Source organism: Chelon labrosus (assembly GCF_963514085.1).
Source record: "Chelon labrosus genome assembly, chromosome: 2".
In the NCBI taxonomy this organism is placed as follows: Eukaryota; Metazoa; Chordata; class Actinopteri; order Mugiliformes; family Mugilidae; genus Chelon; species Chelon labrosus.
In genome coordinates, this window is record NC_140338.1 from 12,801,266 (window position 1) to 12,814,010 (window position 12,745).

Genomic DNA, 12,745 nt, shown 5'->3' on the forward strand with positions numbered 1-12,745 from the left:
AGCGACGGATGCTGGGTAGCAGCTGACTGAGCGGCTACGTCTTAGTGTTAGTCTTTCTATTCTGCACTAATGAGAACAGGGACATGAAGACCGATATCACAATCTGCTGAGTGCATAATCGGAAACACTCAATCTTTAATTGAAGCCACTTTGCGAGAAGAAAAAAAAAAAGACTTAATAATTATTAAACTGTTCCGCTTGATGATTTTAACCGTCATTAAAGGAACAAGGAGCTTCCTGCTCATGTGCTGTAGACAACAGTTAATGTTTACGATAAAAACACAATATCTACGTCAGGCTGACTAAACAAACAGCTCATTACCGACAATTCATTAGTCATGCTATTTAGAGCTCGAGCTGGAAATGAGTTTTTACTCTTTTCTTGTTGAAGGACAGAAACTATGAGCACTTTCTCTTATGTACAGGGAACTCTGTGTTTAGCTGCCAGAGTTATTATTTATCACTGTTTTACATGTTTTATTTACATATTTGGATGTTTTGTTCTTGTATTGAATATTGAAAATTTTAAACTCTGTATAGGAACAAAAGTCAAAAGTTGCACACTCACCTCCAAGAACACATGTGGAGCAGGAGAAGTTCTACACTATTTCAAAGTTAAGATTTTGCTGAAGAGTTTTCTTGGTTTTACAAGTAGTGAAATATGACTAATGAAGTAGTGAAAAATGTGTATTTAGGCCTTTTCATTGTCTATGTTTTGCTTGCAATTAAGTTTCTTTGGATTACTTTAGGAGGGAAATGGGGACACTGTGTATGCTAGGAGTTTGGTGATGGATTTTGTGATGGTGAAGAATGGTGTTAGCCCAGTAGCCAGCCCGAACCTCCCCTGCCTATAAAATCTTTGAGGAGGAAAATTGGGAGTCTCTCTGTTGGGAACCGATTATGCTCCTAAAAAGATGTGCCGGACCAATCAAATCGTTTGGGAGGGGTTTATGTGGGGAAGGACAAAAGAGTAACAGCGACACAGTCATGCGCATCATCTGAGCGCCGTGTATTCTAATTAGTTTACAACAAAACGGTTTTGATTGAGAGTCTGTAATCTTTGTATCAGTTGAAACACCCATCCAATCCATACCGAAAGGCATGTTACCATGCCCCCTTCTGATAAGAACGTGAGTTAACAGGTAACTCCAGACTGAAAGGGGAATAGCACTAGCGTATCATAACAAAATATTGGTGAAATGAACGAGTTTCGCGGCAGAGAATGTGTTATTTAAAGGCTGCGTTTCGGTGCCCCAGTCACTCCCACTATATGGATATACGAAGATCTAAATATATACAAATTACACCAAAGTTATATGGGTGAGTAAACGGTCGTATTTTATGCCAGAAATAAGGTCCAGGTTGTAAAACACGGTAATTCCCCTATTAGTTATCCCTATTAGTTTCTTGTCTTGTCCTAGGTTGAAAACCAAGAGAAACTGAATACTTTCTGTTGATGTAGACATATATATTGTGGCCACTTCTCAGAACAAACATCTGCGTCACTTGACTTATGTATCTTTGTGCAATTTCAGCAGAGACATACATTTCGGTTATCTGACGCTTTGTTGGCAGCAGAAATAAACTGTACTGTTGTAGCAAAAGGCAGCGTTTTGAACAAGAAAGAAAAAGTTTTAGGTTTTAGAGACCCATTAAAGGAATACAAATAACCAGAAACTTGTAGCCTACTCTTAGCAACCTCCAAACCTTTATGTTATGTTCTTTATATCAGCTTTAAAGGTGTGTTCAGTGGAGGTAAGTCGTGAATTGCTGGGGCTAGCGAGATAACTGTTAAAACTAGATACCTTTGTTGCTGAGCTAAAATCTGTCTCATAAGGTCTCCGAGCTGGCTTGCAAAACCCAGAGATATTAAATCTACAATTACAAAAATCAGCAAAAATGCAGCAATTTACTTAAAGACAAATCAGTTTGCCTTGTTTACTACAGATGATCTGTACTGACAAACTGCAGAGTTATTTCTTACTTCTTCTACATGATTAATTACACCTGTATTGTTTGAGGCTTTCACGGCCTGTTTAGGCATTTCTAATCACTGCTACTCCTTCGGGTCGATGAAGCATCGCAACACACACCGTTTACGAGGTGTTTACTGTCGGGCTGCATTCAGTACGTTATTTCTGGGATATCATTCCAGCCTCGGACCCATTGGGGCTCATCCACAGATCTCTGTAGGCAGTTCAGTGTCTGTATCTGTGAGTCCAACCCCTTCCACAGATGGATGTATGGATGAATAGTAATAGTTTGATCTGCCACGGTTTATGGTGTCAATGACAAGAAATGGTGATCGATGAGCTTTTTCACTCAAAACTGTACTTCACAATCGTTACAGACTTTCTTGATTTCTTGCAAAACTGTCTTATAAACGGACAAACACCATATGTCTAATTTATGGCGCAGTCTGAACAGGATCACACTGAGTATCGCAAATGATTTCTCCCAAATAAGATCTCAGTTTGTCACAGCAGATGTTTGACACATGGAGCTCACTGGAGGAGACAAATCTGACTGCCAAACACTCTTGAATACTGGCCAAATATCCGTTTAACAGCTGCATCATTACAGCTTAAAGAGTTTTTAATACTGTGCCGTGAAATACAACCGTCATAAGACAGTTATTATTCATAATGATCTGATGTTAAGGAAGCAGGAAGTTAAATGTTTCACCAAATATATTACTTCCTCCAGGGACAATTTCCAGAGAGAACAAGACAAAACAAAAAAATAACACTTTTTGAATGTGAAATTTCTGCTCTGGCTGGCTGAGTAGAGTTTTGTGTTAATAATAAGGAAAAGAAAGACAGCGATATGGGCTCTGGGTCATCAATGTGAGAAAAAGCAGGGTGCCAGGCGGTGAAGTGACTCAGATGACTTGCAAAGTCACAAAAATGTCTTCAGGGATGAGTGTTTTTTTTTTTGTCATTGCTTTGCTCCTCCACAGTCTGAATTCACAGAGGCCTATGCTGATTGGATCCGCCCCCAATTTGCACCATTGTCCTTCAACACACCAATGCACCGCTGACTACGCTCTGCCGAACTGGAAGCTTGTTGGATCGGTGACTAAATGTAATCACAAGGCTCTAAAGTAAAAAATAGCTGAATGAACGGTGGGCGGTGTATCTTCAGTCTCTGTCCGCTGAGTCACGTCCTGGCCTCCCATGTCGTCCCCTCCTGCTCTGCATCCTCTCCACACGTTTTATGCCAACACATGCACACATCCAGTACATGGGTCTTAAACACATACACACATGGGGTCAGGATGTAATAATAATAATAGTAACACACTCTTAGTTAGTCTCCCAGCACAGAGAGGTGAGTCACCGTGTTTGAAGTAGAATCGATTTATTACACTGCTACACATGCAGTACAGCTTCCATTCAGTGGTTTTTCTTTGTCTTATTTTCTGTCTTGTAGATTAATCCTGAAGACATCAGTACTATGAAAGACCACATGTGGAATTATGTAGTGAACAAGAAAGTGTTAAACAAACCAGAATATAATTTATATATTAGATTCTTCAAAGTAGCCGCCTTTTCACTTGGTGGCAGTGTTTTACACTCTTGTCTCTCCATCAGCTTCACGAGGCAGTCGCCGGGAATGGTTATCAATTAACAGGTGTGCCTTGTCAAGAGAAAATTTGTGGAATTTGTCGTGAAAACTATCAAACACTCTGATCAAACTGGCTCTCATGAGGAAAGTTAGACCAACGCAACATTAACATGTTCAGCATGTTCAGAGGAGACCGTGTGAATCAGGGCTTCATGGTCTTTACCATACCATCAAAAAAGCCACTACGGAGGAAGAACAACCAGAAAAAGAGAATTCCTTGGACCAAGATGCACCACGAATGGACATGAGAACGGTGGAAATGCGGATTTTGGTCTAATGGGATTTTTGGTTCGACTCACCATGTCTTTGTGAGTCGCAGAAAAGGTTGGTTTCTATGTGGTTGCCACCATGATGCATGGAGCAAGAACAACACACCTCCAGTCATGTAAGGGCTATCTAACCAATGAGTCAGAGTGATGGAGTGCTGCGTCAGATGACCTGGCCTCTGCAAATACTCGACCTAAACCCAATTAAGATGGTTTGGGACGAGTTGGACCAAAGAGTGAAAGCAAAGACGTCAACAAGTGCTCATCACCTCTGGGAACTCCTTCAAGGCCGCTGGAAAACCATTGCGGGTGACCACCTCATGAAGCTGACGGAGAGAATAACAAAGCTGTCATCAAATCAAACGGCGGCTACTTTAAAGAATCTAAAATATAAAACATATTCTGGTTTGTTTAACATTTTATGTTCACTACATAATTCCCTATGCGTCTACGGTATGAATCTACAATGTAGAAAATATACAAAATAAAGAAAAACCACTGAATGAGAATCTGATGACTGGTTCTGTATGAACACCAACACACTTTACTGACCGGTTACAGAAGGATTTGTTCCAATAACTGGTCTCCTTTTTAAGAGATAACAATTCCCTTAATATAAGAGAAGTTATGCAGCTTTTGTGCAATGGCCCAGTAAGATATGACAGGAAACCAGCATGTACAATCCATTTATAGAATAAAGTCGTCATTGGTGTTATCAATTACACCGGTGGGCCTGGTAGTCTTGATAATGATCTGAATTCTGAAGATTTGAAATAGTGACGCACAATTGCAAATATAATGTGCCCTGTGTGCCGTCTCATCCCGCATGCAGTTTCTTTTATTTTATCGAGAGATGATGGAGCTTTGTGGCTAGTGAAGACATAAAAAAGAGTGAGATATGAATGATCAGTGACACCTATAACTGCATCATGCACATCAGAACATTTAGGGTCTCACCTATTAGAGCCTATACTTGTCTATACTAATAACCATTCACCATAATCTAGCGACTACCTCAACCTAGCCATCCACACAATATGAATGACATCCCTATTGATTCTGAATGTCTCATTAAATGTCAGTCACTCGTTTAATGAGACATTCACGAGGTAATCAGCGGCAGCGGAATCGATCAATAAGCTGCCTCTCTCCGTCTCACAAGGACCCAGCAGCTGTGACCTGTAGCCTTCCTCATAAGCAAATTGTTTTTAGATGTATTGGTGGGCTATCCATAAGTCTTCCAGCGGGCTAATGGTTTTCTCTGTGGCTCCTACCGGACTGAGTGCATGAGGAAAGGCGAGGGGAGATCATTAAGATGGTTTCCGCATCGCGTTATTCACTCTGCAGCTTCCTGCACATGCTGGCCATCAGCTGAGCTCAAATGAGACTCAACAGATTTGGCAGCTGTGAGGGGACCTCATAGGGAATAATGTAGTGAGCTGAGTGGTGTTGGTTATTGAGTTGAGAGTGTGGAGAGGAAGCTCTGTAATCACCAAAGCTCATAAAAAGGGTCAATTTATTTTTTACTGGGTTTCTTTAGTTTTTGGTTTAAAATTTAAAACCCTAAATCGCTCGTGTTACTTGATAAAGATAAAAAATTCCACAGCTTTACAGGATTAGAAACTGGGCCAGCCCAATGGAGGGTCCCATATCGGACTTAATTTGCCCCAAAGTTGGCTTCGACTATTTGGCTTTATGTAATTTTGTTCAAAGATATGACCAGAGAGTCGAGTGTAAACTTTGCAGACATCAGTTTTCAAACCACATCCAATAACAACCAACGGCTTATCAATCTAAAAATGGTAGGCTAACTTGTTTAGACTTTAAGTGTGAACATATCAGAAATATGGGCAGGTGAATTTATTTTATATGCTGCAAATATTAGCTTTTTATGATCATTTGTGATGCATTCAGGCTAAAAATGCCACCATAGCTAACTTGACCAATGGATTAAAGTACCAAGAGTTACCTCAGTTGATTATAGCACTAATTACCAGATATCCTTACCCAGTATAGGCCTCTCTTTCCCCGACACCCAGTTAATTAATGGATCCATTGCTCGAGTTGGAAATTATCCAACATACACCCTGTCATATGAGGTATGCGTACTGTGTGCCTCAGGAATCCGCAAACTAGACAGCAGTTGCCTTAAGTCACATGGGTACAATACTGCTGGAAATTCCCTTGCCAGTTCAACGTGTTTGTGTCTTGGTTTCTGTTTGCAATGAACAGTGCTGCTAATTAACGTTTTATCTCTGTCCCTGTAGTAGTTTCATACAGGCGCACGCTGCCTCAACCTTAATTAAAGCTTGCATTAAAAAAAAATAAATAAATAAAAAATGCACCCTTCTGGCGGTCAAAGTGGGTGAATGGTGTTTGATAGCACTGTTCAGCCTGCACGTTCACACTGTAAAATAAGAGCTCATGTATTTGAGCTTTTGTAGTGCAGACGATCTGCCTTCAAGTCAAAAAAGTATTCTTTGCCTATACTCAACAAAATTTACAACAGTGATACAAGGACTGTAGGCCCTGTGCACACCTATACCAGGTAACGTGCATTGTCAGGTAATCTAACTGCATAGTTGATGTGCTACCCAGCAAATGCCCAATTTAATATGGCGTTGGCCCACCCTTTGCAACTAGTCTTCTGGGAAGGCTTTCCACAACGTTTAGGAGTGTGTTTATCGGAATTTTTGACCACTCTTTCAGAAGCGCATTTGTGAGGTCAGACACTGGTGTTGGACGAGAAGACCTAGCTCGTAGTCTTCGCTCTAAATCATCCAAAAGGTGTTCTATTGGGTTGAGGTCAGGACAGGACTCTGTGCAGGCCAGTCAAGTTCTTTCACACCAAACTCACTCATCCATGTATTTATGGACCTTGCTTTACGCACTGGTGTGCAGTCACGTTGGAACAGGAAGGGGACATCCCCAAACTGTTCCCACAAAGTTGGGAGCATGGAATTGTCCAAAGTCTCTTGGTATGTTGAAGCATTCAGAGTTCCTTTCACTGGAACTGAGGGGCCAAGCCCAGCTCCTGAAAACACAATCCCACATCATAACCCCCCCTCCACCAGTCAGACAAGTACCGTTCTCCTGGCAACCACCACACCCAGATTCATCCATCAGATTGCCAGATGGAGAAGTGTGATTCATCACTCCAGAGAACACGTCTCCACTGCTCTAGAGTCCATTGGCGGCGTGCTTTACACCACTGCAACCGACACTTTGCATTGCACCTGGTGACGTATGGCTTGGATGCAGCTGCTCGGCCATGGAAACCCATTCCTTGAAGCTCTCTACGCACTGTTCTTGAGCTAATCTGAAGGCCACATGAAGTTGGTGTGATTGAGTGGCTGAGTTGCTGTCGTCCCTAATCGCTTCCACTTTGTTATAATACCACTGACAGTTGACTCTGGAATATTTAGTAACAAGGATATTTCACGACTGGACTTGTTGCATCCTATCACAACACCACGCTGGACTCGAGTGAGCTCCTGAGAGCGCTCCATTCTTTGTCAAATGTTTGCAGAAGCAGTTTGCAAGCCTAGGTGCTTGATTTTATCCACCTGTGGCCATGGAAGTGATTGGAACACCTGAATTAAATATACTTGGATGCATGAGTGAATACTTTTGGCAATATAGTGTATCAATGCTACTGGTAACAAAGGCCAACAGTGAGTTTGCCTGTGCCTGCATGAGACACCAAAGCAACACGTTTAATCGCCCCGAAAAGCTGACGTCAGATGTCTGACTAGTTAATTGTAACAATTAACTGGTTAAATGTGCCACAGCCCTTACACTCCATGAACCAAACTATTTTGAAGACAAACCTGTCATAAATGTTAAGACTTCTAAGATTTTATAAAGCTCCCTCCAGATCCACATTTTCCACAGCCTGCAAAAGCAAAAGATCAAAGAACTAAATAAGATTTGAAATCTTGCAGCTATTTCAGAAATAACATGAATAATGTTCCTCTGTGATGTCCAATTGACACAACTGCCATGACAGCTGCCCCGCTGACTCGTGTTCATTAAGTCTAGGAGACTGTAAAAGTCTTGTAATGGACCTCTAAAATAACAGAATGATAAGAATGTTACATTGCCAAGGCACAAAAAAATAGGTTGCATCATTACCAAGAAACCCTTCACTGATACTGGTTCTCTGCTGTGCGGTTGGGAGTTTCCAGGGTGATAAAAGAAAACCTCAAAACTGATCAGCAGCAAAGTGTTTGAGGTGCAGCTCACTGATACATAATGCAGAGACAGTTAGCCAAGCGGACAGCAGGGGATTGCAGGCTGCAGCCGGGCAGGAGAGCTAAAAACAGAAAGAGATGCAGGGAAGGATGCCACGCAGACCCGGAAAAAAGCAGACCAAACCTGTTTGACAGCAGCAACATGTTCAGCAATTTAGCCACACTGTGTTATCTCGATAACAAACAAGCATCAGGCATGTCAAGAGGGGAGAGTGTCGAAATGGATTCGCAAACATATACCAGCGGACAGAGAGAAACAAACGATGACATGCACAGAGAAAATGAAAGCGAACAAGTGAGGCTTGAAAGAGAATAGCAGAGCAGTGGAGGCATATCGAGGCGTGAAAACGCGCTGAAAGCTAAGGTATCACAAAAACCTCTGGTTTCGCGATGACGTGTCTGTGAAGCATAAGCCGTCTTCAGCTGAATCTACTCTGAGCTCTATAACATAACACAGTATAGCCACAGTCAAAAAGAAAGTAACGACAGGAGACAAAAGAAAAGCTTGAAGCTCAGCACCAAAGATGGCTGACAAACGTTTTACAAAAAAGCATTAAAGAAACATTTTAAAAGACAGTTCTATTTTTTTATCATAAAGAAAGAACGGAAATTAAGTACAAGATCAAAAAGACTTTGTTATATGTACGTAATTACAGTGTGCTTACGGTATGAGCGACAAAAGCAACAACTCAGTCAGCGTTGCCAGCAACATTGTCGCGCGCTAGACTCTTCAGCTCATGCACTCTGTGACTTCATCAACAAGGTTGTGTGGCAAACGCATATGATTGGTCATTACATCGCCCATCACCAGCTTCATTTATATAGATCTCGTCAGTCCTGTAGCGAGAAGTTGTACGTCAGCGTTTCTCTACATATCACTACCTTCGGCTGAAAATGTGTTCTAGCCTGTTGCATGAACGCATCATTTCAGGCCCCAGGTACACCAAGCTGACAGTTAGCCTTTTTGCCAGTGTTGGGACTAGTTTGGGTTTCGCTTCCTGGCACTAGTCGGACCGCTGTCTGTGGCTCTTCAGCCGTTTAGGCATGTTGAACAGGCAACAGAAAGAGTAAACCAGAGAGGTCTCTCTGAATCAATGTTCACTGAGCTTTTACGTTTTACATATTAATCTAATCTAAATATTCAAATATGTGAATATTTTCTAGAATGAATCAAACGTAGACCTACAGGTTAGCATGATTTAGGAGAGGATAGCTCTGTGATTTAAGAGAAGATAGCTCTACACAACAGCTATGCAGCTCTTCCTAGCCTCCCAGCTAATCGTAGGCTATATATACGGTACTTGTCTGACTGCACTGTGCCAAGCTTGGAATGAACTGTTCAAAACCCACTTGAGTGTATGGAACACAATAGATGAGCTCCTAGAGCCAGATGTACTATAAGGTGGACGTCTGAGCTAATCAACGTTGGGTGTCAACACAAAGAGTGCAGAATAATCCGGATCTACTGTATGAAAACTGTCAAGAGGAGGAAAAAGTAAGGATGTGCACGAAGGGGCCTTGACTGAAAATCATATCTCTTTGAAGTGGAGTGGAAAATGATGATGAATAAAGTACAGAGAGAGAGAGGTTAAGAAAAAAAAAAATAACAGGAGGTAGTGTTGGTAGAGAAAACCAGTGGGCAAGATGGAGCTGGCCATGAGGTTTACTGTACAGAGGAAAAGAATTTGCAGCCGGAACAGCTAAACTCTCTGGGCAGCTCTGCGGTTTCTCCTCTAACACATCAACACCACAGGAAGCACGCAGGAAATGTGTTGGAAGAAATGTCGCTCTTATTTGCTTTTTTAAAGGTTTAATATTTACCTTTTCTGACAAAGCAGATAATTACTGCAGTGTAAACGATAGCTTTGTCAACACTTTACGTAAGGTGTGTTGGCGAGAGCTGCTCTCCAGCGCGGTGCTGCAGAGCGGTGAATCCTCAGGCTGGAAAAAAAGGAACAGCTTTCTCACCCTCCCACTCCTCCTACCATTTGCCGCTGACCTCTCAGGTCAACCGAGCCCAAGCCTACATTCCTTTAGCTGCGCTCTCTTTGGGACGTCTCTTCCTCCATCTCCTATTACCTCACGTGTTACTTCTGAACCATCTTACCCAACAGCCGCACGTTGTTATATTTTCACTTCTACCTCCTCACGATGAGACTGTTTCTCCACAAGACGATGTCCATTTTTAAGGCAACCCGCCGTCTACTACTGCACTAAACCTATCTCACTAACTTGCCTCATCTCCCGCCCTTCAGCTGTGTCTCTCCACCAGGCCCCCGCCACACCCTAAATTCATCCATCCTCCTCTACCCTCAGAAGCCAACTTCAGATTTTTCACTTACGTAATGCCAAACACACATTTTACAGCTAAGTCTCAACAATAATAACAATAAAAAAAGGGGGCAGAAAATCAAATCCAACAGATTCTGAGCAGATTTAAAGCGCATTCGCAGAACGCAATTTGTATCCAATACCTGCAAATGCGACTCACCTCAACCACACGGATCAGATTTTCAAGCGTGTGCTTATGTTACTGCACCACTCCCAACAGGACACAGAGTGGATTTCTCACAGCGGGACGCACAGAGAAAGATATGAGGAGAGTCAAAAGCAGCTAACGCTAAACCACCACGCACAGCTGTCAGCTCCTGGGTTTCAATTTTAAAATAACTACATGAAAGCATCTGAAATAATATTACGTTCTAAGTTTCTGTGGAGCTACCAGCACCAACACTGAAGCCTTATGTCAGAAGCATCTAAACACTATGGAAGCGTTCATGTTTTAACCTCTGTGGTGGTTATAACCTCATGGAGTTTCAGTTTCAGTTCTTCACCGTATAAACTGTATGTATGTATAAACATACATACAGTTATTAACATACATACAGTTATTTGAAATAAACCAATCATGTTTAACAGAAAAAGAGCAGGGTCGCCATGTGACACACAAAAAAATATGCAGTAGTTTTAATGAAGGAAGTTTTATTTTTCTTTCAACCACCAGTGCAACAGAAAAAAACTGATCATGAGACAAGCGGCGACTAATTTTCTTTGTTGTTTTTTTTTTCATTTCCCCTCATGAGGTAAAACAACTGTTGCAAAAGAAGTACACACAAGACACACATTTACATATTAAAAATGAAGAACAAGCACAAACAAAACTAACAGCACACACAGACCAATGACAGAAGCCTAACAGACAGGTTCGAAATGCCAGACAATCCTGATGGCACTGGGTTAAAGTGGTAATGGAGAACATGTGTGGGATCATTTATTATAATGACGCAGACTGCGTTTGGACAATAACCTTGGATGAAAAGATGTTAATTACACCTTGTAGCCAGGTCTTGTCCTTTGCACAAGTGATGCGTACAAATCAAAATTTGGACATTTAGGGCTGTCAAATGAACGTGATAGCACATTAACGCACGTTACTTTTACCCCATATGATTAAAATGTGACGCTGTGATAGCAGCATTGATTTGAATACGTTTGTCTCGGACACATCTGACCATACATTTCACTTTCACCACCACAACGATTTACTGAAACCAGTAACATTATTATTATTAGCAGGCGAATAATATAAAGGAGGGTTGACACTGCCTCCGAATGGCAAGTTGAGCTTCAAAGCTGATGTCTGATGGTTCTCTCAAGAACAAAGTTATCTGCATTTAGCATCAACGTGAATTGAGTACCCACCGGAGTACGTTGAGTATCAAATACATCTTAGTAAAGAGGGGACCCTGCTGAAGTGAGACAGCTGAAGATATTGAGTTTTGTAGGTTGCCAAGAGAAACAAAGATGGAGCGTAAACACAGTCTGCCACAATATTCCTCTGAAACCAGCGACATCACTAGTTTTGTGAAAAGCTCTTTCATAACTAAGCAAATCGGAAATCAGTCGCAAGGTCCAGCCCTGCTTATCAACACAGGTCCAGAACAACGACAAATACGGTCTAGAATAATTTCCACAATAACCTCAAAGGTACTGCATGCTCAAAAAATATGCCGCGTCTGTGTTTCAAATTATCCAACGTTGTTTGCCGAGGAGCTCTCTGTATCAACTGTGAGCCTAGCCAAGAGTTAGGCCCGAAAGAACCGACAACATCTTCAAAGATAATCTGGAGATAAATCTATAAAAACAACTTTTAGCACTTCTAAATGACACGAGTGACTTAACGGAATTTCATGCCTTTGAGAGACTTTGATTCATTTTATTTTTTCTGGACGTGTGACCCCACTCACCCTGGGCTGCCAGTTTTCATACTGCTTCTGCAGGTTGGCTCCGATGGTCTCCAGGGCTTTCTGTGGACTCATCGACAGAGGATCTGGCAAGAAAACACATGCAGTCACACACACACGCATCGCACAAAACAGTCATAACTGAGCAAAAGTATGCAAAGGCAATCTGGAGCTGACAAACCAGCCTTATGATCACAGATTTAACATTCAGGCAAAAAGATACAGGCGAGCTATGAGCGACAATCTGTATTTGTAGTTTTAATGTTTCAACAACAAAGGAATATTTCATATGAAATCAGGAGCGGGCATTGGAAGAATAGTCGCAGGCCCCTCTGGTTGAAATATTGATGAGAGT

General features: G+C 41.7%; 1 protein-coding gene across 4 annotated transcripts in view; it reads right to left on the bottom strand.

Annotated features, from left to right (window-relative positions):
• The window catches only part of rptor (regulatory associated protein of MTOR, complex 1), a 182,942-nt gene that overhangs the window by 146,958 nt on the left and 23,239 nt on the right, over positions 1-12,745 (bottom strand). For all 4 annotated transcript variants that reach the window (XM_084573386.1, XM_084573385.1, XM_084573384.1 and 1 more), the window contains exon 4: positions 12,394-12,476. In XM_084573386.1, coding sequence (XP_084429512.1) covers positions 12,394-12,476 — 83 coding nt within the window. The remainder of the gene's footprint in view (positions 1-12,393; positions 12,477-12,745) is intronic.